This window comes from Triticum urartu, chromosome 3A (assembly GCF_056163025.1).
Source record: "Triticum urartu cultivar PI428250 chromosome 3A, HENAU_Tu73, whole genome shotgun sequence".
In the NCBI taxonomy this organism is placed as follows: domain Eukaryota; kingdom Viridiplantae; phylum Streptophyta; class Magnoliopsida; order Poales; family Poaceae; genus Triticum; species Triticum urartu.
The window spans coordinates 651,214,018-651,240,972 of record NC_141875.1 but is presented as its reverse complement, the minus strand read 5'-3'; the positions used below and the strand labels follow the sequence as shown (position 1 = coordinate 651,240,972).

General features: G+C 44.5%; 1 protein-coding gene and 2 pseudogenes across 2 annotated transcripts; all 3 read right to left on the bottom strand.

Moving 5' to 3' along the window:
* Positions 1-11,357: 11,357 nt before the first annotated feature.
* On the bottom strand, positions 11,358-12,330 carry LOC125547121 (cytosolic sulfotransferase 6 pseudogene; annotated as a pseudogene).
* A 4,240-nt stretch (positions 12,331-16,570) lies between these two features.
* On the bottom strand, positions 16,571-17,710 carry LOC125545755 (cytosolic sulfotransferase 15 pseudogene; annotated as a pseudogene).
* A 3,129-nt stretch (positions 17,711-20,839) lies between these two features.
* LOC125545756 (cytosolic sulfotransferase 15-like) lies at positions 20,840-24,214 on the bottom strand. 2 transcript variants are annotated; one of them, XM_087513795.1, is made up of 2 exons: positions 23,602-24,214; positions 20,840-21,363 (listed from the first exon to the last, which is right to left on the bottom strand). In XM_087513795.1, the coding sequence occupies exons 1-2, from the start codon at positions 24,163-24,165 to the stop codon at positions 20,956-20,958; spliced, it is 972 nt and encodes a 323-aa protein (XP_087369921.1). In that variant the 5' UTR covers positions 24,166-24,214; the 3' UTR covers positions 20,840-20,955. The 2 variants fall into 2 exon arrangements, with proteins under 2 accessions (XP_087369921.1, XP_087369920.1); XM_087513794.1 differs by having other exon boundaries at positions 20,843-21,273; positions 23,659-24,214.
* Between the last annotated feature and the right edge of the window lie 2,741 nt (positions 24,215-26,955).

Genomic DNA, 26,955 nt, shown 5'->3' with positions numbered 1-26,955 from the left:
CCAGTTACGTTGTGACGTTTGGTAGCACACAAAGTGTTCCGCTGGCAAACGGGAGTTGCATAATCTCATAGTCATGGGAACATGTATAAGTCATGAAGAAAGCAATAGCAACATACTAAACGATCGGGTGCTAAGCTAATGGAATGGGTCATGTCAATCTGATCATTCACTTAATGATGTGATCCCGTTAATCAAATAACAACTCATTGTTCATGGTTAGGAAACATAACCATCTTTGATTAACGAGCTAGACAAGTAGAGGCATACTAGTGACACTCTGTTTGTCTATGTATTCACACATGTATTATGTTTCCGGTTAATACAATTCTAGCATGAATAATAAACATTTATCATGATATAAGGAAATAAATAATAACTTTATTATTGCCTCTAGGGCATATTTCCTTCGTTCACAACTACTCAACTAGCATGACTCTAATATCACCATCTCCATATCTCAAAACAATTATCAAGTATCAAACTTCTCATAGTATTCAATGCACTTATATGAAAGTTTTTATTATGCCTAAAAGAAAATTACCATGCTGTTCTAAAGGACTCTCAAAATAATATAAGTGAAGCATGAGAGATCAATAATTTCTATAAAATAAAACCACCACCGTGCTCTAAAAGATATAAGTGAAGCACTAGAGCAAAAACTATATAGCTCAAAAGATATAAGTGAAGCACATAGAGTATTCTAATAAACTCCAATTCATGTGTGTCTCTCTCAAAAGGTGCGTACAGCAAGGATGATTTTGGTAAACTAAAATCAAAGACTCAAATCATACAAGACGCTCCAAGCAAAACACATATAATGTGGTGAATAAAAATATAGCTCCAAGTAAAGTTACCGATGAACGAAGACAAAAGAGGGGATGCCTTCCGGGGCATCCCCAAGCTTAGGCTTTTCGGTGTCCTTGGATTTTACCTTGGGGTGCCTTGGGAATCCCCAAGCTTAGGCTCTTGCCACTCCTTGTTCCATAATCCATCAAATCTTTACCCAAAACTTGAAAACTTCACAACACAAAACTTAACAGAAAATCTCGTGAGCTCCGTTAGCGAAAGAAAACAAAACACCACTTCAAGGTATTTTAATGAACTCATTCTTTATTTATATTGGTGTTAAACCTACTGTATTCCAACTTTTCTATGGTTTATAAACTCCATTACTAGGCATAGATTCATCAAAATAAGCAAACAACACACGAAAAACAGAATCTGTCAAAAACAAGAACAGTCTGTAGTAATCTGTATCAAACGCATACTTCTGGAACCCCAAAAATTCTAAAATAAATTGCTGGACGTGAGGAATTTATCTATTAATCATATGAAAAAATAATTAACTAAATAGCACTCTCCAGTAAAAAGTTGTAGCTAATCTCGTGAGCGCTAAAGTTTCTGTTTTTTACAGCAAGATCAAAAAGACTTCCCCCAAGTCTTCCCAACGGTTCTACTTGGCACAAACACTAATTAAACACAAAACACACAACCAAAACAGAGGCTAGATAAATTTTTTATTACTAAACAGGAACAAAAAGCAAGGAATAAAAATAAAGTTGGGTTGCCTCCCAACAAGCGCTATCGTTTAACGCCCCTAGCTAGGCATAAAAGCGAGGGTAGATCTAGGTATTGCCATGATAATGATAAGGTAAATCGCGAAAACTCATATCATACTCCCTACGTTCAGCAGCAAGTTTTCTTTTTGGAAAGCAAAAGTAATCAAAAGGGCTAAATTTAATGGGACAAAAGTCCCCAAGATCATGCTCGGGAGGTATTGGTTCCTCCTTTGGCCCCTCATATTGCACAACCAATCAATCATTATAAGCATTCTTTTGGCAAAAAGTCATGAGTCTTTGTTCAAGGGAAAAACCCAACCCATTATTCTGGATAGCAAAATTATCATTAAATTCAGAGATCCTATCAACAAGAACATCGGTAGGAACATTTTTTCTAAGGTTTTCATTAAAAGCAACATGATCTAAGGATCGTAAACGCATAATGTCTTCTTGATAAAAAAAGGATTGCTTCTATGGGAGGACGGCCGGCATCCACCCTATAATGCGCAAAAATTTCATTGGCCTCTTTTATTATAAATCCGAACTCATGAGCTAAAAATATGGTCGCTACTCGCTTAACAGAAGAATGCTCAATATTAGAAAATTCTAGGAAAATCCTTTGTATGGAAGGATGCATATGTAAAAATTGTCTTTCAAGTTCAACTATGAGCAAAGATATAGCATCCGCGAGACTACTAGTTTTATGAAGAATAGACCCGCTCATGGTGGGCAAAGCACCGGCACAAGTAAAGAAATCTTGAATAACTCCCTTCCCAATAATATTACCGCTACCAATCCGAAACCTTTTAGTGTGTAAATAGTAGGATTTTCAAGAGGATCATCAATAGCATCAAAGTTTTCCATATTATTATCCTTATCAATGATAACCTCCCCAGTTTCAGACATGAAGGCAACAAATTGCAAAAATAACGAGCACACAGAAGGCAGGAAGGAAAAAAGAGGCGAACGGGAAAGAGGGCGAGTAAAACGGCATGAGTGAAGTGGGGGAGATGAAAACGAGAGGCAAATGGCAAATAATGTAATGCGAGGGATAAGAGTTTGTGATGGGTACTTGGTATGTCTTGACTTGGCGTAGATCTCCCCGGCAACGGCGCCAGAAATCCTTCTTGCTACCTCTTGAGCATACGTTGGTTTTCCCTTGAAGAGGAAAGGGTGATGCAGCAAAGCACCGTAAGTATTTCCCTCAGTTTTTGAGAACCAAGGTATCAATCCAGTAGGAGACCACGCGCGAGTCACCTCGTACCTACTCAAACAAATAAGAACCTCGCAACCAACGCGATAAAGGGGTTGTCAATCCCTTCATGGCCACTTGCAAGAGTGAGATCTGAGGGAGATAATAATAATAAGATAACTATTTTTGGTATTTTTATGATATAGATTGAAAGTAAAGATTGCAAAGTAAAATAGCTTGGAAACTTGTATGATGGAAAATAGACCCGAGGGGCATAGGTTTCACTAGTGGCTTCTCTCAAGATAGCATAAGTATTACAGTGGGTGAACAAATTACTATAGACCAATTGATAGAATTGAGCATAGTAATGAGAATATCTAGATATGATCGTGTATATAGGCATCACGTCTGTGACAAGTAGACCGACTCCTGCCTACATCTACTACTATTACTCCACACATCGACCGCTATCCAACATGCATCTAGAGTATTAAGTTCATAAGAACGGAGTAATGCTTTAAGCAAGATGACATGATGTAGAGGGATAAACATGCAATATGATATAAACCCCATATTTTTATCCTCGATGGCAACAATACAATACGTGTCGTTTCCCTACTATCACTGGGATCGAGCACCGTAAGATTGAACCCAAAGCTAAGCACTTCTCCCATTGCAAGAAAGATCAATCTAGTAGGACAAACCAAACTGATAATTCGAAGAGACTTGCAAACATAACTAATCATACATAAAAGAATTCAGAGAAGATTCAAATATTGTTCATAGATAATCTTGATCATAAACCCACAATTCATCGGATCTCGACAAACACACAGCAAAAAGAGTTACATCAAATAGATCTCCAAGAAGATCGAGGAGAACTTTGTTTTGAGATCCAAAGAGAGAGAAGAAGCCATCTAGCTAATAACTATGGACCCGACTCGTGGCTTCCTCGTTGGTTGCTTGACGTCCACTCCAAGTCCTTTGGATCACGTTTGTTCCAAAAATCACGCTCCCGAAGGTTTCATTCCATTTGCACTCCGTTTGATATTCTTTTTCTGCGAAACATTGAAATAGGCAAAAAAACAGCAATTTGGGCTGGGCCTCCGGTTAATAGGTTAGTCCCAAAAATAATATAAAAGTGTATAAATAAGCCCATTAAACATCCAAAACAGAATATATAATAGCATGGAACAATCAAAAATTATAGATACGTTGGAGACGTATCAAGTACCAGACCAAAGCATTAACACATAGTGAATGCATGAACTCCTCAAACAACGGTCAGCACCGGTAAGTATCCCGATTATTGTCACTTCGGGGTTAACGGATCATAACACATAATAGCTGACTATAGACTTGCAAGATAGGGTCAAGAACTCACATATATTCATGAAAACATAATAGGTTCAGATCTGGAATCATGGCACTCGGGCCCTAGTGACAAGCATTAAGCATAGCAAAGTCATAGCAACATCAATCTCAGAAGATAGTGGATACTAGGGATCAAACCCTAACAAAACTAACTCGATTACATGATAAATCTCATCCAACCCATCACCGTCCAGCAAGCCTACGATGGAATTACTCACGCACGGCGGTGAGCATCATGAAATTGGTGATGGAGGAAGGTTGATGATGACGATGGCGACGGATTCCCCTCTCCGGAGCCCCGAACGGACTCCAGATCAGCCCTCCCGAGAGAGTTTAGGGCTTGGCGGCGGCTCCGTATCATAAAACGTGATGAATCCTTCTCTTTGATTTGTTTTCTCCACGAACACGAATATATGGAGTTGGAGTTGAGGTCGGTGGAGCGTCAGGGGGCCCACGAGGCAGGGGGCGCCCATGGGGTAGGCGCGCCCCCAACCTCGTGGACAGGGTGTGGGCCCCCTGACGTGGATTCTTCTTCCATTATTTTTTATATATTCCAAAAATAATCTCCGTTGATTTTCAGGTCATTCCAAGAACTTTTATTTCTGCACCAAAATAACACCATGGCAATTTTGCTGAAAACTACGTCAGTCCGGGTTAGTTCCATTCAAATCATGCAAGTTAGAGTCCAAAGCAAGGGCAAGCGTGTTTGGAAAAGTAGATACAACGGAGACGTATCAGGGGGCTGAAGCCGACGATTGGGCAACTCTCAGATTTAACAAAACGGCCGCACAGGAGGTAAAATTTTCAAACAACAAACATTATATTACATAACGGCTCTGTTTCATAATACAGGATGGGATAACATGAATGACTTCACTCAAAAGTAATGTCTTTTGAACACTGGCCCTCTACAATGCGAGATCTCTTCAGGACATCATCAAAATACCGCTCGGGCATGTGGTGCTCCTTGCCCGTGGGCGGTCCCTCGGTCGCGAGCTTGACGGCGTCCATCTTCGCCCACTGCACCTTGACATGGGCGAAGGCCATCCGCGCACCTTCAATGCAGACCAACCGCTTGATGGCATCAAGCCGATGGCAGGCATTGACCAGCCGCTTCACGAGCTGGAAGTAACTGCTGGGTATGGGCGTATGGCTTCGACAGGCCATAGACGGATTATCAAATCCTTCATGGCTAGTTTGGCCACCCTATACAGTTCGGTCAGCTGTTTCAGTTGATCACTAAAGGGCACCGAATGCTCTGGCGCAAGGTATTGCGACCAGAACAGCTTCTTCGTTGAGCTCCCCTCTTCAGCTCGGCAGAATTCCGCAGCGCCAGCAACACTGCGCGGCAGATCCGCAAACATCCCTGGAGAACTCCAAATCCGGGTCAGTAAGAGGAACCTTTTCATCACTTGCTCTGCATAATAAAGGCCTTACCCGCCGTGATTTTTCTGGCCTCCTGGATTTCCTGGAGGGCGCCCTGGGCTTCAACCCGGGCATCGTGTGCGCTTTGGCGGGCCTTGGCAAGTTTGGACTCTTGATCCACAATATTGCGCTCCAAGGACTCGCACTTCCTCACGGCGTCCTGGAGCTCCTGCTGGACCTCACCAACCCTGGCCTCATATTTTTTGCGAGCAGCTTGTTCCTTTGCTGCTCTCTCCCGGGCTTCGGCCAGCGTCTTCTTGAGGGTCTCCACCTCGGTCGCCGCTCCTACAAAATATCATGGCACTATGGTCAACACAAATCATTCATCCTTTCTGGATCTACACAAGGTCATTGCATACCTTGATGGTCCTCCAGCTGTTTTTTCACGCGGCCGAGCTCTTCCTCGGTCCGCTCCAGACTTTGCTTCTGTCGGGAGACCTCGGCAGCATGAGAGGTCGCAGCCAGCAAAGACGCCTGCTTATTCACATAGACACGTATGGTTAGTCTCCTGCGAAAATTAGTTGATCCTCTGTCCCGCTTTTCTTTTCAAACACCCGACAGTGTCTCAGGGGCTACTGTCTATACTATGCCATTCCTTTTGCATAAATTGCATTTTCATACCTCAAAGCCTGTTAGAAGGCTTGTGCAGGCTTCGGTCAGTCCGCTCTTTACGGACTGAATCCTCTCAACCACCATACCCATGAGGGTATGGTGTTCCTCAACAATGGAAGCACTTCGCAGCACTTCCAGTAGAGTATCCGGTGCCTCTGGATGGACAGAGGTCACTGGTGGAATCGGTGCACCTCCTTCTTTCGAAGGAGGCTGCTTGCCAGATTCTGGAGCCGTATAGGTCTCCGGAATTGTATTCGGATGGGGGCGGATTGGATATGGCCCCCATCGCCAGTCACCATGGGGATTTGCTCCCCCATGTGTCCGGCGACCGAGGGTTCACCCTCTGGCGCCACCCTGACGGCCTCCTGCGTCTCTCCCTGGCCTGGGGAGGTCCTTCGGGACAGCACATCGGTGTCAACCATGGCCTTGGGAGAAGAGGCCGCCGGAAGGGACCCGTGTCCATCACCTTCGGATCCAGCGAATTCCCAGAACATGATGATCACTGGAGGTCGGAACGAGCCGGACTGCAGCACATAATTCAACATGTTAAAACCATGAAGTAAAGGAGTTGGATATATGTGTGCGCCTTTGAGGACTTACGATTCGGCCAGGGGCTTATCCCTGAGGCACCACTCGGAGCTGCTATTGATGTCCCACGCGGAGTTGTCCGTGGGGGAGACCTTCCCCTTCTTGGACGCCTCTGCCTCCAGATGCGTGGAGGCCGCCCTTTTCTTCCCCCCCCCCTCTGGGGGAGTGTTGCTTTCCTCCTCCTCCTTGTCGTCCTCGGCGTGGGAGGAGTGGATCTCAGCGTCTTCCAACGTCATGTCTGAAGTGCCCTTACAGCGAAGACCACTCCAGGTCTCCTTGGCCTTCTTCTCCGGTGCTTGGTAGGGTGTCGGAACCAGCATCTTTGTCAGAAGGATTGCTGGGTTTTCGAGCAGCGGAGCCGGACACTGGATCCGCTCCGCCTTCTTTGTCCAGCCCTGAAAAAATAAATGGGGAAGCTTAGGCGTCTTCCTTGAGTATGCAAGTAAAGGATACACCTTGAAATACGAAAAACTTACCGGATTGGCGGGATGGGCCAGGTCGTGCCCATGGTCCTCGGTCGTCGCCGGCCACGTCTCGTTGGCCTTAAAGAGAACCTTTCAGATGTCTTCGTGCGTAGTGCTGTAGAACTGTTGCAACGTCTGGTGCTCTGCCAGATCGAACTCCTGGAAATGGCAAGCCCGGGTTTGGCACGGAAGGATCCGGCGAACAAGCATCACCTGGATCACATTAACAAGCTTAATGTTCTTGTCTACCATGCTCCTGATGCGCGTCTGAAGCGCTGTCAGCTCGTCCGACGAAGACCAGTCCAGGCCCTTCTCTAGCCAGGAGGTGAGCCACATCGGGGCTCCGGACTGGAATTCGGGAGCTGCGGCCTAGGTGGCGTTGCGAGGCTCTGTGACGTAGAACCATTGTTGTTGCCACCCTTTAACGGTCTCCATGAAGGTACCTTTGGGCCATGAGACATTGGGCATCTTTCTCACCATGACGCCTCTGCACTCTGCGTGTTGACCGCCCACCACCTTCGGCTTCACATTGAAGATCTTTAACCACAATCCGAAGTGGGGTGGGATGCGGAGGAAGGCCTCGCACACGACAATAAATGCTGAGATATTGAGGAAGGAGTTGGGGGCCAGATCATGAAAATCCAGCCCGTAGTAGAACATGAGTCCGCGGACGAAGTAGGGGATGAATACCACCCTCTCATGGGGCTCCGGAGTGGGGATGATCAGCCCCGTTGCTGGAAGCCGGTGGGCGATTTCCTGGGCTAAGTACCCGGCCTCCCGAAGCTTGCTGATGTCCTTCTCCTTGACGGAGGAAACCATCCACTTGCCCTGCGCTCCAGATCCGGACATGGTTGGAGTGCTTTTTTGAGGTCGAAGCTTGGGCGCTGGAGCTCGAGAATGGATGGGCAGAGAAGAAGAGGGTGTGGGTGAAAAGGTGAAGTCCTTATCCCTTTATAAAGGTTGCGAATATCAAGTGCCTCCCCACTCGCCTTAAAACTCACCTATTCCCCAAGGGTCGTGCGGACGGCGCGCTTGGATTACCCACGCCCGCATTGATGAGAATCCCGCAATAAGGGGATACGATCTCTGCTTCGACAAGACGTGTCAATAAAGCCGCATCTTGAAACATGGAGCGGGAGGCTAAAAACGGTTCGAAATAATGACCGGGCAGTGACGTGATGTCATGCTACAAAAGTTGTCGGTGGATTGGACTCGTAAAATATTATACTCTCTGCGCGCACGCGCGCGCGCGTGTGTGTGTGTGTGTGTGTGTGTGGTACTCATTTTGCAGAGCCGGACACGTCTTCTATGTTCAAAGGCTATTTTGGAGTATTCAGAGGAGGAACCTGCCTTGCAATGCCGAAAACAATCTGCGGCCGCACACATCGTCATTGAAGCCTGGTTCAGGGGCTACCGAGGGAGTCCTGGACTAAGGGGTCCTCGGGCGTCCGGACTATGTAACATGGGCCGGACTAATGGGCTATGAAGATATAAGACAGAAGACTTCCTCCCGTGTCCGGATGGGACTCTCCTTTGCGTGGATGGCAAGCTTGCGTTCAAATATGTAGATTTCTTCCTTTGTAAACCGACTTTGTACAACCCTAGGCCCCTCCGGTATCTATATAAACCGGAGGGTTTAGTCCGTAGAAGCAATCACAATCATACTGGCTAGACATCTAGGGTTTAGCCATTATGATCTCGTGGTATATCAACTCTTGTAATCCTCATATTCATCAAGATCAATCAAGCAGGAAGTAGGGTATTACCTCCATAAAGAGGGCCCAAACCTGGGTAAACATCGTGTTCCTTGTCTCCTGTTACCATCGACCCTAGACGCACAGTTCAGGACCCCCTACCCGAGATCCGCCGGTTTTGACACCGACAAGCACCGGTCCACCCACATATCAAATTATCAAAGTAGCGAACACAAATCAAACCAATATGATGAAAATCCCGTGTACCCTCAAGAACGCTTTGCTTATCATAAGAGACCGTTTTGGCCTGTCCTTTGTCTCAAAAGGATTGGGCTACCTTGTTGCACCTTTGCTACTATTATTGTTACTTGCTCGTTACAAATTATCTTGCTATCAAACTACTCTGTTACTTACAATTTCAGCACTTGCAGATATTACCTTGCTGAAAACCACTTGTCATTTCCTTCTGCTACTCGTTGGGTTCAACACTCTTATTTATCGAAAAGAGCTACAATTGATCCCCTATACTTGTGGGTCATCAATGGGCGATCTTTGACATGATAAATAGTGTGTTAGGGTTGTCATAAAATGAGATAGTATTAACTTGTTGCTTTAACATCAATAGAAGATGTTTGATATGTTGCTTATGTCTCAAATGTAAAGTACAGAAAATTGAATGAATATTAAAAAAAAGTCTGTAAAACATCAAAGCATGTACTCTTAATTATTGGATAAAGACTTTGGTCGAACAATCACACGCATAATAAAGCATGTATCACATTTTTAGAATTAACAGAAAAGAAATAACATAGTTTGAATTCCATTATCGAGATGTTATTGTCATAATTTTTTCTTAGTTCTACGCATGTACCATGAGCACTAATACTTAACTACAAAAGTCAGCTAATGCTATGCATGTACTACACCGAACAACTCCAACTGCACAATACACAAATACTTGAGAGCAGTCTAACTGTTCTTTTTTTCTAAACAGAGGCAGAAGATTTGAGCAGTCTAATAGTGACCTATTAATATTTTGAGTTCCACTTCGCTGGACCAAACCACGTGGGAAATACATTATTAGAGGCATGGCCTTGATGCTCAAAAATTTCAGCCATGCTTGATGTCGTTTGATTGAGCGGTGCCTTTTCAACTACCGTTCATATGTATGTTGTAGCGTCCCCATTTTAAGTATTTTATACTGCCAGTTTAGCTTTAGTCAATGTTTAAGTCGACACTAACAACCATCCAATCTAATCACTAGACTTCGTTTCAATATAGAGGGACATAATATCTTCCTTGGATGTCTGTAAAGTTGGAAAAAATATTACTTAGTCAACTGAGAAATAGTCACTCCCATTCTCTTTCCATATAAGCTTTGGTGGTACAACACCCAACATTTTCGGATCAACTCTTACACAAAACGATGACAAAAATGTAGGAAAAGGTTCCATGGAGACAGTCTCCACGCCCACTCCTGTGCATACCCAACCTCAGCATCCGACAGCACCAAGGGACTAGTTGTCATCAACCATCTTCAAAGTTAAATTTATCACATACGTGGAGTAGTTCACATTACTATGCATTTATAAATCTCACAACAATTATTGTAGTTGCCTTCCGATGATTGTTCATACTCCCTCTTTTCCGGTTTAGGCTGGTTGTAGTGGGAGTATCATAAATAGTATCATGCATGCCAACTAAATGTTTTGGATGATGTGGCACACAATTAAATGAGGAAAGAGAGGATGTAGTATCATATCATGATACCGTATCATATTAAATGCTCCGCTAGTTTGTGTCATGCATGGCAATTAATAAGGCAATCTAAGATACTAACTTATGATACTATGCATTACGGAGGTAGTATCACACACTAGTATCATATGCATGATACTAGTATATGATACTCCCCATTACAACCAGCCTTATAGGGCTTATCTCAAAATTTTGGTTTTTCCATTTTATAAGGCTCAATTTGGTTGTTTCCCATCACATGTTCAGATTTCAAGGTGCATTAAATCATTGCATATAAATATTAATAGAAAATTGACCAATGCATTTAATTTATGCATGCATGCATTGCAATTAATGCATTGGTAAACATACTTTTTTGAGGAAAACAAGAGCATTAATTGGGTGCTTTTGCAAACTATAAAAAATATTCCACCACTCACCATCTACCTTGGTTGGTGAAATTTTTGAATTGAGCCTTATAAATCGGAAAGGAGGGAGTATCTCAAAACTAGGGCCAAGTAAATGAAAACAAAACAAAATGTTGCTAAAATAGCGAAGTACGTAGTCTTTCACATTATTATTGGGGACATACATTTGGGTTGCACAAGCACACACACATACCTTTTTTCGAAAAGAGGGGAACACCCACGGCTTCTGCATCGAGTGATGCACGTAGCCTTAGCAAGCATTAATCATGACAGTAATGAAGATGTCAAAATGTAAGATCAGATCCTCTCAGCTTCTCCTCAACAATGTCATCCAGCTTCTCTGCCATCTCAACAGTCAAGTGGTTTGCCCAGTCACCAACCTTCGCAGTCCTAAAGAAGGAAGAATTCTCCATTGGCACCCAGCCAATCCTATCAGATACCCCAGAAGAGTTGATTGGTATGCTTTTGAGCTTATCGAAGCTACACAAGTGCACGACATCCTCCACAACCCCACATCGCACCTCCTCCTCCGTGAAGGGAACACGGAGGAACTCGGCGAGCATCTTGACATGCTCGACCGGTTGGGCCATCATCTCGTCATACTTCAAGAAGAGAACTCTATCGTTGTTTGATATGCTTTCCTTCCAGAACCCGAGATTATGTTCCCATATAGGCCCATACGAGGATTCCCACTTGGAAAACAACTCAAATGCTTTATCTATGGAGAAGTTCTTGTTTACCTTGTAGAGGAAGTGCCATAAGGACACAAGCACATCCTTGGGACTGCGGCATAGGTACACAACTCGGCAACCGAGGGTCGCCACGCACGGAGGCAGCAGCGTAACCGGCATATGGGTGGAGAGAATCCTTGGGGAGGGGAGCTTCTCGAGATCGGCGAGAGGGTGGAGCTGACGGTAGGGCATCTCGAGAAATGGCACGAGGTCCTGAGGGTGGTGGATGAGCAGCGGGTGGTCGTCGCCGGTGACGGCGTGACGAAAGCGGTTGGTGACGGTGAAGGCAAGGGCCTCGAGCCAGGTGGTGCCGCACTTTGGGTACGTGATGAGGAGGATGTCGTCTGGGCGCGCCTTGAACTGCTCCTGCACGATCTTGACGCTCTGCACGGCCGGGGGTCTCAGCCAGCAGCCTTGACCCTTGATACAGCACCCAGAAACCTTGCGTCTTTGGAACAAAGCTCTCATCTCCTCCTCCCTCTACGACGCCGGCGTTGTGGTTACTCTCCGTTTGAGCATCTGCCATGGCGAATTGTGGAGCTAAGTTGGGGGTGGTGGGTAATTGGGTATGAGCAGGTCGAGGCATCCAGGATGGGTATTTATCAAGGATTTTAGTGTTTAAACAAGACAGCACTAAACTAAGTGACCGCAATATACTAACATGTACGACGAGGTCTACTTGACTAAAGTGACCACCAAGCAATCAAAAGGTGTAATACTTAACTGCAAAAGCGAAGCACACTAAAGGGATCAAATGAGAGCCAAACAATTCCTCGTACGCAGTATGAAAAGGCAACAATGGGCGGGCGACACCTGAGCAGCTGAGCATTCAGTGAGCTGTAAATCAGTTTGAGTTCCACTTGCGTATACAAAATTACTTGGGAACTTTTAACATGGTCCCTTCTACCTGCACTTTTCACACAAGAGGTAAAAGTATATAATGGGTTTGAGAGAGTAAAATGCACAGAACCACCACATTAGCGTCATAGCTCTCGGAAAAACCACCACTTTATAAATGTGACACTTTGCACCGAACCAAAAAATTGACAGTGACAAAAAACACTTAGCAAAATTTTGATCGCATTTTGACATGGCAAATCGCCCACGTGCCGAAAGGGGTGACGGCGCGCCGGCTGAGCTGGGATCGGAACATGACCTCCTTCCTCTCACTTACATGTGGGTCCCAGCAGAGAGGAGAAAAAATCGCTACAGTGCAGCGTTGGAATGGTCAACACGCTGGACAGTGAGCTGCTCATATGGGTAGGGTGTGCGTGTGTGCGTTTATAGGGATGAGTATGTACGCGTATGTATGAGCAATTGCGTTTATATTGTGCGGGAGAAAAAAGATAGACCTTGATGCTCGGTTGGAAGTTTCAGCCACGCTTGATGTAGTTTGATCGAAGTTGCTTTTTCTGTAGACATGTACTACATTGTAGCGTCTCCCTCTTTAGTAGTAGTTTCTTCGGGTTTTTTATTTACTTCGTATATTAGCTTTGTCTTAGGTTAAACTTTTTAAATTTTCACCAAAGTTATACAAACAATAATTAACACCTACAATACCAACTCAATACCACTAGAATTATTATTTAATATACTTTCACACCACTTTTTCTTATTGTGAAAGTCTAGATTGTTTCGTTAAACTTGGCCAAACTTTATAAAGTTTGACTTAGATCAAATCTAACGGAGTAAATAAAAATGAAGGGAGCATTAAATTACCGGTTTAATCACAATTCATTTTGTTCTATGCCAACAACCATCCAATCTCCCAGCCCCAAAGAAAAAATATCCAATGTGATCACCAAAAGTCATTTTTTTAAAATAAAGAACACTTATATTAACTTTAAATATAGCATCAACCTCGGCCTTTGCATAGCTAAGATGCATACAACAACAAACTATAATCTGTCAAACAAAGTAAGAAACACGACACCTTAGCAACAACAAAGCCTGAAATACACAACGGAACCTGGGTCTAGGCGCACCCGAATAGAAGAAAAAAATAAAAATAGGAAAAAATAAAAAAAAATCTGGAACTTTGTTAGAATTAGAATTGTCTGGTATAGTGCTCCCTGCTGTAAAGTTTCGCAATAAAATGACTTTCGTGGTATCTGGAACGAATAAAGACAAAGTTGATGCTATATTAACCATACTATTCAAACACTTTGTACTTGCAATTTTGTATTTTTGCCAACAAATAGGTCGGCACTTCATCAGGTGTAGTATAGACCACATACGAAGCTAGTGTGTACGACGAAATAACATGCATAGGAGAAGAGATTTTTCCATTAAAAACACAATCATTTCAATATTGTCAAAGCAATAATAGTAAGGCAGATGCTCCCACCCTTATTACACTACTAAACCCATTTGGTATCCTGTTCAGCCAGTGATGCTACATATTAGCAACACTTGTCGGTGGATACGAATTGGACTCTATTTAGATGGCTGGCCACGTAGAACGCACAAACTTATATTTAAAAGGGTATTTTCTTGTCTTGTCATGAGTATAAAAAACACTTGTTGCTTCCTTTTCAGTTTCGACGAGCGATATTGTCTTTACTTGACACGACTCCCTTCCCAAGATATCACATGAAGATTTTAACTTTCAATGACATCTTTGCGTTTTCAATTTTGTTTATTGTTGTCCATTAGAATCTCTTAATATGAGAGTGCATGGTATGTAGAGTCAACTGAGAAGGACCCAGATGTAGTTAGATTCCAGTGAGACACGTCATATCCTTATGTCAGGTTAATTGAATGCAAATGGGATTGAATATGTTGCCATGACACAAGGTGGAGGGGGCCAATAAAATTCCTCTGAAATAAAACATCCGAGGGGGGAGGGGGGATTGAGCACATGCGCAAGGGCATCATTTTTCACGTGAACAATGCGCTACAAGGTTGTATGATGTTCCCGGAGTGTGATGTTTCCCGGGCATTTGTCCTCTCATAAGTGTATCTCGGAGTCTTCCTTTATCATGAAAGATGCAAAGCGAAAAATATGTTTCTTTGTCGCCATTAGTTGAAACCAATAAATGTGAATCATCAGACTTCTAGAATGCCTGTGACACAACTTTCTGGCCTAGATACTTCTTGTGTAGTAGAGTTTCTCAAACGCCATCGTCGGTAAGTAGTTTGAAGAGACATTTACCGAGTAAGGCGTCATTCTCGACCTGGAAGTCATTGATACCTAGACCTCCCTGGTCTTCCAGTTGACAAACCACACTTCATTTGGTTAGTCCATATGTTTTCTTTTTACTATTTCCTTGCCAAAAGAATCTGCATATGAATTCAGTTTTTGCAGACCCCTTTGGAAATTTGAAACATTGAGAGCATGTAGAGAACCATTTTCATGAGACCATAGTTGATCAACACCGGTTGTCCATCAATGGAGGCCAACTTGCATTTCCAACTGTTCAAACATTTCTGTAAGCACTCTTCGACATGTTTCCACTCTACACAAGTGAGAAGTTGATAATGCATTAGGATTCACACATATTTAAATGGGAATTGGCTTTGTGGAACAAAACAAATCACTTTTGTGAATATTAATTTTAAGATCTGTTGCTCTAAAGCTAAAAGCAGGAGTTTTAGATTGCTATCCTTATTCAGGTTATGTTACATAAACAAAATCGTGTTCTCAGGCATATTGTACTATTGAGAGTCTACAAGATGTGGCACTGCTATTGTAGTTTGGTCGTTTTGTTTGGTGCGTCCGATCAAAGTATCTAGCATGCCCGTGACAATGTTAAATAATATTGGAGATAGTGGATCACAATGACTATAAACCCTAATTGAGAAATAACTATTCCTAAGTTGATTGAAAAATAGTCACTGCCATTTTATTCACATATAGGCTTTGTTGGTCCAACTCATCAAAATGGGGTACTACAAATGAGTGTATGAGTTGCAGGTGGGCTAGGCTATTAGGGACTGTTTGGTTGCTACCCTGAGAAAAATCTGCCTGGCCAGAGGGAAGCCGGACACTAGCCTGAACCTTGTTTGGTTGGCAGCATGAGCACTCTTATAGCTAGCCTGACCTGAGCACACAGGCACACAATTAGCCGGAGTCAGGCCACCAAAATCGGAGGCCTGAGCTTCAGGCACACACACGCAAATATATTTTAATGGTTGATCAGTGTACTTTAATGGTTCACCCATGTTGCATGCAACTAGCAATCATTGCATCATACCATTCTTTATTTTCTCAGGCTAGGCACGAACCAAACAACACTTGGCCGGAGCTGCCTAGTCGGGTTAAAAGCACAAAAATCTCAGGCAACACTCAGGCACGTAATTTTCTTAGGCATGGTGCTCAGGGCACCAACCAAACAGCCCCTTAGCTTCTTTGGACCACATGGTGTTAGGTATGCGTAAAAGGATTCTCAAATTACTCCTCCGATTCGCCAATAGTAGTTCCATCAACATAATCTTCAAAGTTAAAATTTAACCATTAGTACATTTTTTGTAAATCTCATAATAATTGACGCAATCACCTTTTACACATAAGTTTTGCTCTATTGCTCATATGTCGAAAGGACAATAGTCAATGATAACAAAATAAAACAAAACAAAAGGGTTAGCAAAACATTAAAATACAGTGTTTCACATTGTTATTAAGAACACACATTTTTGGTTGCACAAGCACATGCATAGTTAAGTATAACAACAATAAGTCAACATGGAGATCTGATCCTCTCAACTTCTCCTCAACAATGGCATCACAAAGGTTCTGCTCATATCTCAAAAGGCAACGGAATAAATGAGACAAAATAAAAGGTTAACAAAACATCAAAGTACATAGTATTTCACGCTTATTTTGGTTGCACAAACACACACACACACATACACACACACACACACAAAGTTAAGCATGACACCGAGCTGTCAAAAATATGAGACCAGATCCTCTCAACTTCTCCTCAATAATGGCATCCAGCTTCTTTGCCATCTCTTCTGTCAAGTGGTTTGCCCAGTCACCGACCTTTCCGGTCCTAAAGTAGGCAGAGTTCTCCATTGGCAGCCCGCCAATCCGATCAATTGCTCCTGATGAATTGATTGGCATGCTCTTGAGCTTATCGAAGCTACACAGGTGCACGACATCCCCCACGACTCTATGGCTCACCTCCTCCTCGGTGAAGGGGACACAGAGGAACTTGGCGAGCATCTTGACGTGCTTGACTGGTTCGGCCATCATCTCGTCATACTTCAAGAAAAGGACATTGTCGCTCTCCGCTATGCTTTTCTTCCATAAACCAAGATTGTGTTCCCATATAGGCCCATACGGGGATAGCCCATCAGAAAACAACTCAAATGCTTTATCCATGGGCATGGTGTAGTCCACGCCTACCTTGTTGGTGAAGTGCCATAAGGACACAAACACGTCCTTGGGATTGCGGCACAGGTACACAACACGGCATCCAAGGTTAGACACGGACGGAGGTAGCAATGTGATCGGCATGTGGGTGGCGAGGAGCCTAGGTGAGGCGAGCTTCTCAAGATCAGCAAGAGGCTGTAGCTGGCGGTAGGGCATCTCGAGAAACGGCACTAGGTCCTGAGGGTGGTGGGTGAGCAGCGGGTGGTCATCGCTGGTGGCGGCGTGGCGAAAACGGTTTGTGATGGTGAACGCGAGGGCCTTTAGCCAGGTGGTGCCGCACTTTGGGAACGTGACAAGGAAGGTGTCGTCGGGGCGAGCGTTGAAGCACTCTTGCACGAGCATGATGCTTTGCACGTTGTGGGGTCTCAGCCAGCAGCCTTGATACAGGACCCAGCCTCCTCGCACCTCTGCAACATGGCTCGCTTGTCCTTCCTCCATGATGCTGGTATGGTTGCTCTCGCTTTGAGCTGCTGCCATGGCCAATTTTTGAGATGAGCTGGGGTTGGTGGGTGATTTTGATAGTGAGCACGACCAGATGCATTGGTATTTGTAAGGGGCTATAGATAAAGGGAAAACATTAAAGTAGCATGTCCGCCCTAGTAGTATTGAATTGTGCGCATGTACCACGAGCTCTACTAGTTTAATTGCACATGAGTGTCAAAGTGGGCGCCGGATATGCTTACCCAAGGCGACACTTGAGCGGTTGAGCTGTACATGATTAACTTGAGCGCAGTGAGCCAAACCAAACAAAGTAAAAAAAAAATGAATTATTCGGGGAGAGTGGATTTCTTGCTCCTGAGCTCCATGGAGCCCTGTTTCTGAAAACTTCAAAAATAATGTTCTAAAGTTTCAAAAAATCTGAAAATAAATAGAGATGAACATTTAGATGTATACTACATTTCTGTAAAAGGTTTCATGATCAAATACGCATTAGTGTGAGCTGTATAAAGAAAATCAGACTTTTATAATGAATAGATTTCATGTGCTAGGAAGACATGTTTTCTTGTGTGTAGCTTGAACCAGAACGTATTTCTTCATGAAAATTTAAGGCGTGTACTACACATCCATAGGTTCATGTGTAATTTTTTTTCAGATTTTTTAAAAAAAATCAAAATGTGTTTTTGTATTTTTTAAATGAAATTTTACATGTGCTTTGATATCATTTCATTGACCGGTGTTCTTTCCACATTATGGGTATGGCCTTCGTGGTGATGAAAAGGCGTTGGATGGGTCATCGTGTTGTTGTTACATGTCGCAACGTTGGCGTACTGGTGGTGTTCTCATGAGCCCTACACGAACACCACAGTTACCGGCGAGTATGCCCATAACCCCTCACACAACGAAGCACACTCTTACAAACAAGCCCCACGAACGATCCCCGTAGCCCCAAGCCACCGCAACCCATCATTTGTAGGTTGCTTAGTAACTTAGTAGTTGCTCATCTAAATCTTCCATTCCTATGAACCGCAAGATTGATTTTACTCCTCACTTGCCACCATACCATGTTCATGGCTTATTGGACGAGTTGTGTAACACGTGCACATGTTTTTGCTAGCAGTTATAATTCCACAAATGACAAATAGCACTGACATTCCCTGAAAAAGACTAATTGCATTGTCATAAACTTCCCTGAGGGCATCTCTACCAGATCCCCTATTCTAAAAGTCAAAAATCTTCTTTATCCCATTTTCCTAATTTATTTAGGGAATTACTTTTGCTTAGCTAGCAGATTCCCTATCATAAAATTATCATTTTGCCAATTCTTTAAAATGTTTACTCAAACAAATTCATCATATTTCAATACGAACATAGAGAATTCAGATGCTGACAAATCATAATTCAACTACGAACGGAAATTAAGTTTGTTGAATCCTTCAAACATAGCCATAATGTGTGCTAAAAGGCACATTCATTCCAAATAAACATTAATACATGGTGGAGCAAAAGCTATCGTAGTTCAAATGGACCTCAATCACTCGTGTCGTCACCGTCGGCAGCACCACTGCCGCCACCACCACACAACTTAGCCAAGATGTCCCCACGAGTGAACTCTTAATATTATCTTGCCTTGTCATGCATCCTGCTAGGATCCATCCACATGGTAGCATGTTCCTCAGCCAACCTCTTGTTCCGTTGCTCCTCGGCCACCATTGCAATCTTTGCTCCTCAATCACAATATTTCCCATTTCTTTTTCTCACCCTCCAATTGAAACAATATTTTCTCCTCTAGTTCAATTTGTTTCTCCCTCCGGTAGCACCTTTCTATCCTCGGTTGTCATCTTTGCCTTCCAGTTCTCCTCTTCCATCAACTTCATCTCATAGAAACAAGCCATCTTCTCCTCCTTCTGTTCGGCCGTTAATGCCCTTTTCACCTCCACCATTGCAATCAACTTTTCTTTTTTATGTTGTGACACACCATTCTTCTTGACATTATTTCCATATTTTGATCCATCCGAAAACACATGAGTGGATAGGTTCTCTACCAAGTCATTATCATCAACATTGGTGTTGAGCCTTTGTCTCTTTGGTGTGGCTTCAAAGTTCCTTCTCAATCCTTTGATATGGAAATAGTCTCATTGTTATTGTATTACACGTCGATCCTTTGCCAAAATTTATCCTTTATTTTGTCGGCACCGACTGTGGCATCGAGAGTGATGTTCACCCAAGATTCACACAAACATTTTCTTCCTCGGTCTTGTAGTTGCACGCCCTACACCCCTTTTCTTGTTTACTTGAGTTTCCTCAACCTCCTCCACTACCTTGGCATTTCTCGTTTGGGTACGTCGCATTGACATGGCAATGTCATTGAGGCCAAAGTTGTGGGTTACATTAAATTCTTCCATTAAAGTGGTGGCATCATCATTCAATTGCTCACTACAAAAGCAAAAGGAACCTAGCAATTAATATCAAATCATGCATCACTCTTTAAAGTAATTGCAAACCAAAAAGGAAAAAAAAAACTCTCGAGCATATCCTCAAGAACATTGGCCTCGCTCGTGGTCTAGTCCGGATCCAAGCCATCCTCAAAAACCGGAGGTGAAAAGGGTGGTGGCATGGCAGCAGGAGACCATGTCGTGTTGTCCTTCGCCTTAGCCGACGTTGCCGTTTGTCAGCCGGCTCGAGAAAGGGTGATAGGTAGGTTGCGGTTGTGTAAGTGACAATAGTCATCGACGACGAACCTTTGTCGATGAAGTAAATCCCTTGTCGTCATCGTTTCGGTGTTGTGGCACCAAATTCTTCATCGGTGATAGGTCTCTGGCACCGGCGGGGGTGGCCCAGGGTGCAACGGGGGAGTGTCTTTATGTTCCGCCGGTCATCGGGCCCGAGGACGACCAGTGTCGCGGTAAGGGGCGGCAGCGTCGGTGTTGGGCAGGAAAGCTGAGGCCGAGCGGGAGGGTGCGGAACTTTTCTTGAGAACGCCTACAGCTAGACTAAAACTAGGAGACTGGGAGATTTTTTTTGAGGGGGGGGGGGATTTAAGGAAATTTTAATTTTAGGGGATCTGCTAGCAACCGCTCTTGTAGTAGTTTATTGGTTGAGCTGGGCGGTCAGTTTTTTGGGACCATGAGGTGTTACGGTCCCCATAGCAGTTGCCATCAACTCGCATCACCTTTTGCACAAAAGTTTTGCTCGTATCTCAAAAGGCAACATAGTCAACGAGGGAAAACAAAAGGTTAACAAAACATCACGTACATAGTCTTTCACATTATTATTGAGAACACACATTTTGGTTGCACAAGCATGCACATAGTTCAACATGACACCGAGATGTCAAAATGTGAGACCTGATCCTCTCAGCTTCTCCTCAACAATGGCATCCAGCTTCTTTGACATCTCTTCCGTCAAGTGGTTTGCCCAATCACCGACCTTCCCGACCCTAAAGTAGGAAGAGTTCTCCATTGGCACCCCACCAATTCTATCAGTTACTCCCGATGAGTTGACCGGCATGCTCCTGAGCTTATCGAAGCTACACAGGTGCACGACACCCTCTACAACTCCACATCTCATCTCCTCCTCGGTGAAGGGGACACCGAGGAACTTGGCGAGCATCTTGACGTGCTTGACCGGTTCGGCCCTCATCTCCTCATACTTCAAGAAAAGAACTTTGTCACTCTCTGCTATGCTTTTCTTCCAGAACTCAAGGTTGTGCTTCCAGATAGGCCCGTACGGGGATAGCCCCTCGGAAAAGAGTTAATTGCACAGAAGTACCACAATTCAGGCATCACATGCAGATTGGTACCACGATTGCTAATTTTTACATGTCAGTACCAATATTGGTCCAAGTTTTTGCAAAAAGGTCTAAATCGCGTATAAATACGTATTGAAAGTGTATCTGACCGAGGGGGCCCGCCTGTCGGGTGCCTATGTGGCAGTTTTTTTGCAGAAAACCCCCTAGCATTATATGTAATCACATAAATGCCCATTATTTCGCAGGAAAATCGCTATTAAGAGGGATTTTTTTCGTTCGCAAGTTTTCCACGGACTTGTTTGAAAGTTTCCGGCGAACTGAACAAATAATAAATAACCGAAACGAGAAAACGCGCGCGAGGAGGATTCGAACCTGAGACCCGCCAGCGGTCGTCGTAGGTCTGCGCGGGCTAGCCACAACGCCACATACACGCTGGGCCGGGCAGCTGGGCCAAGCAGCTGGGCCAAGCAAAGCCTGCAATATTTTTTTTTTCATTCAGTTACACACTTGCTGCCTTTTTACTCTTCCTTCTTTTTTCGTTTCTTTTCATTTTTTTCGTTGTTTAGATTCGCAAGATGTTTTCCAAAATCCGTTAAGTTGTTTTCAAAATCACAAGCATTGTTTCCAAATCGATGAACTTTTTTCAAAATTATGAATTTGTTTCAAAATTAACGAACTTTTTCTCAAATCATTTAACTTCTTCACAATCAGTGAATTTATCAAAATCATTGAAGTTCTTTTGAAAATCGACGAACTTTTTTCAAAATCGATGAACTTTATTAAAACAGAATGAAGTTTTCTCACAATAGATAGTATTTTTAAATTTTGATGAACTTTTCTCTTTCTTTTTTTTGATGAACTTTATTAAAAATCGATGAACTTTTCTCTTTCTTTTAAAATTTGATAAACTTTTCTCTTTCTCACAATAGATAGTATTTTTAAAATTTTATGAACTTTATTAGAAACCGATGAAGTTTTCTTTCTTTTTCTTTATTTTTATTCTTCTTTTTTCACTCACTTGGAACATTTTTTAAGATCGGCTTCAGTAATATTGTGAACATGTTTTCAAATGCGCATGAACAATTTCTAATGTACGCCGAGCACTTTTTTTTGCATATAGAGAACATGTTTTAATGCATGATGTATTTTTCTTTCCAAATGGTGAACATTTTTAAATATAATGTACTTTTGGCAATACATGCTAACATTTTTTTAATATACGTTGAACAATTTTCTTAAGATATGATGAATATTTGACATAATGCAAGGTGAAATTTTTGTAATTTTTGGTGAACATTTTCTTAGACATGATGAATTATTTCGACAATGTATATTTCAAAAAATGTTTCAGCACGTATTAAGAACTTAGCGTGTAAAATAATTCTTGCATTTTAAGAAATACGTTGATTTTTTAATAAAATTTGAACAGTTTTAATGCATTTCAAACATTTATTATGATTACACAATTATTTTTAATACATTTTGTCTACTTTTCAAGTAACTGCGCATTGAAATTATAATTTTTGAGAAACAAGTAACTGCGCATTGAAGAAAATACAATTAATACACGAGTAACTAAAAAAACTGTGTATTAGGCCTGAGTGAAGAGACATAAATTTTGGATGATGCGCAGCTTCGCTAAGATCAACTTCCGGCCCAAGGTCTTAAAGCGCTTATAAAAGACTACTCGCCTCATATCCGTCGCTGGGTCGTCCCTGTCGGCGTGGCTAGCGCGCTCAGTTGCAGACCGATAGGTCGTGGGTTCGAACCCTCCTTGCGCGGCATTTTTCGTTTCTGCTATTATAATACGTATTTATACGCGATTTAGATCTTTTTGCAAAAACTTGAACCAATGTTGGTACTGACATGTAAAAATTAGCAATCGTGGTACCAATCTGCATGTGATGCCTGAATTGTGGTACTTCTCTGCAATTAACTCCTCGGAAAACGAATCAAATGCTCTATCAATTCGCCGGAAACTTTCAAACAAGTCCGTGGAGAACTGGGCATTTATGTGATTACATATAAAGCTAGGAGGTTTTTTGTAAAAAACTGCCACATAGGCACCCGACAGGCGGGCCCCCTCGGTCAGATACACTGTCAATACGTATTTATACGTGATTTAGATCTTTTTGCAAAAACTTGGACCAATGTTGGTACTGACATATAAAAATTAGCAATCTTGGTACCAATCTGCATGTGATGCCTGAATTGTGGTACTTCTCTGCAATTAACTCCTCGGAAAACGAATCAAATGCTCTATCAATGGTGTACTCCGTGTGTACCTTGCTGGTGAACTGCCACAAGGACACTAACACATCCTTGGGATCGCGGAACAGGTACACAACACGGCAACCGAGGCTAGACACGCACGGAGGTAGCAGTGTGATCGGCATGTGGGTGGCGAGGAGCCTCGGGGAGGCGAGCTTCTCGAGGTCGGCGATAGGGTGGAGCTGGCGGTAGGGCATCTCGAGGAATGGCACGAAGTCCTGAGGGTGGCGGGTGAGCAGCGGGTGGGTGTCACTGGTGGCGGCGTGGTCGAAGCGGTTTGTAATGGTGAAGGCAAGGGCCTTGAGCCAGGTGGTGCCGCACTTCGGGAACGTGGCGAGGAAGGTGTCGTCGGGGCGAGCCTTGAAGTGCTCTTGCACCAACTTGACGCTTTGCATGGCCCGGGGTCGCAGCCAGCAGCCTTGATACATGACATAGACTCCTCGCGCCTCTGCAACAAGGCTCTCTCCTCCTTCCTCCGTGCCGCCGCTGCGGTTGCTCTCGCTTTGAGCTTCTTCGGCCATGGCGATTTTTCGAGCTAAGTTGGGGTTGGTGGGTGAACAGGTCGAGGCATCCAGATCCATGATGGGTATTTCAGTATTTGTAAGAGGCTATAGACAAAGGAAAAACATTAAATTAACTTGGCTGCCCCAGTATTGAATTCTATGCATGGACCACGAGCTCTATTAGTTAACTGCATATAGACTATCAAATGGATCGCCGAATATATGCAAACACAAGGCGACATTTGAGCAGCTGAGCTGTACATGACTGATTTGAGCGCCACACCAAACCCAAGTGAAAAATATATTATTTGAGGCACAGACTTGATACTCAGTTTAAATCATGAATGTGCATGTGTCAGCTAAACAACAAAACTGATAGAAGCGCAACACCAACCTCTTTTTTCTGTATGGTTACCGTCAGTCAAAATAGGCATCAGTTTTGTCATCCAAGTGCATCTGTTAAAATGATAATACTACTAATATCAGTCCAACAAACATGGTTTTTGAGCAAACAAATATGGATAAAAATGGAATTCTACCAACTGCTCGCACACACATGCAAATACTCAATAGCAGTCAATAAAAAGCATTTTTACGAGTTAGCTGCTCTTTGGATAACAAAATAAGTTTACAGAGGAAGTACATAACACATCATGAATTCAAGACATTTGTGCAATGTTTTTCGTCTCTGAGCTGAATAGCACATACATATTTCAAATTTAACTCACCAAAATGTTTATACCAAGTCGGGGTTTCCCATATACACTCTAATTGCACCCCGTGCTTTTTTGATTTCAAGACTCGGCTGGCCTGCATGCTTGCCAATGATGGTCTTCATCTGCTCCTCAATATCATAGGTGCTGTTGGACAAGCTGTAATATGCAAACACTTGTTTGAAGGTTGACAGATGCTCGATGCCAGAAGGTAAATCTTCACCATTTTTCACTAGAGAAACATCGAATTCAAGCGACAACTTTTGCATCTTCTGCATGGCCTCTGGTTCAAACCTGAGACATGGCTTATCATGATGAAATGCGAAGTTCGTTATAGCAGGAAACCACCCAGCAGCGGTGACGATCCTTTGTCATGCGCCAGGAATAACGAGAGAAAGCCAAGGACCGGAGGTTGCAGCCGAGATTGACTAGGGAGGTCACCAAAGCTTCCTTATGTTCAGCTGCATCAGGATCTTGGCCACCTCTATGTACCTGATAGCCTAGAGCATCTCCAGCCGTTGGCCCTCTAGAGGCTCAGAAAATCGCCACCTGGGGCGAACCGGCACTAAAAATCGGCGTGGTGGCGAACGGGTTTCTAGCCGCCGCCCCTAGGATCGCCCACAGTCGCCCATTTTTAAATATTTTTGAAATAAAGTCAGCTAAAATTTGACAAACATTACAAAGATTCGGCAAACAGGAGATAATGACCAGTTACACACAGACGCACGCTCTAGGGTTCCTCCCGCCCTCCCCCCGCCGCCGCCGGCCTTCCTAGGCCCCGCCACCGCCGCCAACCGCCGGCCGCCCCCGCCCCCTCCCCCCCCTCTCCCTTCCCCCGGATCCGCTCCGTGCCGCCTCCCCGGGAGGTGGCCCGGGCGGCGCGAGCCACGCCCCGCCTTCGGCCGCCCTCGTCTCTCCTTCCCTCCCTGCCGCCGCCGACGGGCGCCCCCGGCGCTGGCCGGGTGGTGTTGGCGGCGGCAGGGCCTGCCTGTCCCCGCGCGCGCGGCTCCCTGCCCGGGGCGTGGGGGCGGCGGCGGTGCTCCTCGGCTTGATGTCGGCCCGGCGTCCCAGCAGCGGTGGCCGGCGGCTCGCGCGGTGGTGGTGTGGCCCCTTGGCGGCCAGACAGCATGGTGGCGCGCCCCCAGCCCAGATCAGGGCCCACGGGCCCCATCTGGGTCCTAGCGGGCCGGCCTCCGGCGTGGCTTCGTCGTCGTCTGTGTGGTGAGGAGGAGGAGCAGCTCGGACGGGGGGCAGCGACGCCGACGGCGTGCCAGCTGCGGCGCGGAGGCGGGAGCTGTCCAGGCCTCTGAGGGCCTGACCGGGCCTGTGGGGCCACGGGCCCGGTAGGCTCCTGCTTTGGCGTCCGGTCGGCTACCGTCATGGACGGTGGAGGTGGGGCCCTCCAGTATGCTGACGGTGTTGCTGCCCTAGTCTCGGCTCCCCTTCTTCGTTGTGCAGGCCATATTTGCGGTACCGTGGTGAGACAGCGTGGGAAGCTTCGTGTCCGTGTTGGCGCAGGGTGGTGGTCGGTTTGGTGGCGAGCTCCGGAGTGCCTGAGGTGGAGGAGGGGATCCGGAGAAATCCCTATTGGCTTGGCCGACACCAATGCGGTGGCGCCTGAGGGTACCACCGGACCTTCCTGGAGGGCGTCAGGGCTACCCTTCCTCTCTCCTCACCGCATACCGGGGGAAACCCCTGGCAACAGCGTCGTCATCGTCGCGTCCCTTCTTGGAGGTGTTGATTGGTACCGGCGCTTCGGAGTCTCGGAGCTTGGGGGACGATTTTCGGTGGACGCAGCGGTCGCGATGCTTCGTCGTTTTTGTTGATCCACCGTTATCGGCATTTGTTTCCTTTCTTTTTTTTCTTTCTTTTCTTTTGGGCGTGATTGTGCTGCTTCCGCCCCAGCATCTATCATTGGTTGTAACTGATGGTTGCTTTGTAATCAAAGCGAGGGGAAACCCTTTTTCCTAAACAGGAGATAAATTTCGGCGTTCTAAATTTTTTTACATAGAAAACTTAAAATTTACCAAATAAAAAAATCGCTGAGCGCGGCGTAGTCGTCGTCGTCCTGCTCCTTCTTCACGCGGCTGGACCC

What these genes read in the sequence shown, in the direction of transcription:
- LOC125545756 (XM_087513795.1), bottom strand. Translation starts at nt 24,165, where the DNA reads ATGGCCGAAGAAGCTCAAAGCGAGAGCAACCGCAGCGGCGGCACGGAG. An exon ending in CGTTTTCCGAGGAGTTAATT is followed by an intron (nt 21,364 to 23,601) that starts GCAGAGAAGTAC and finishes CTCTTTTCCGAG; the next exon opens with GGGCTATCCCCGTACGGGCC.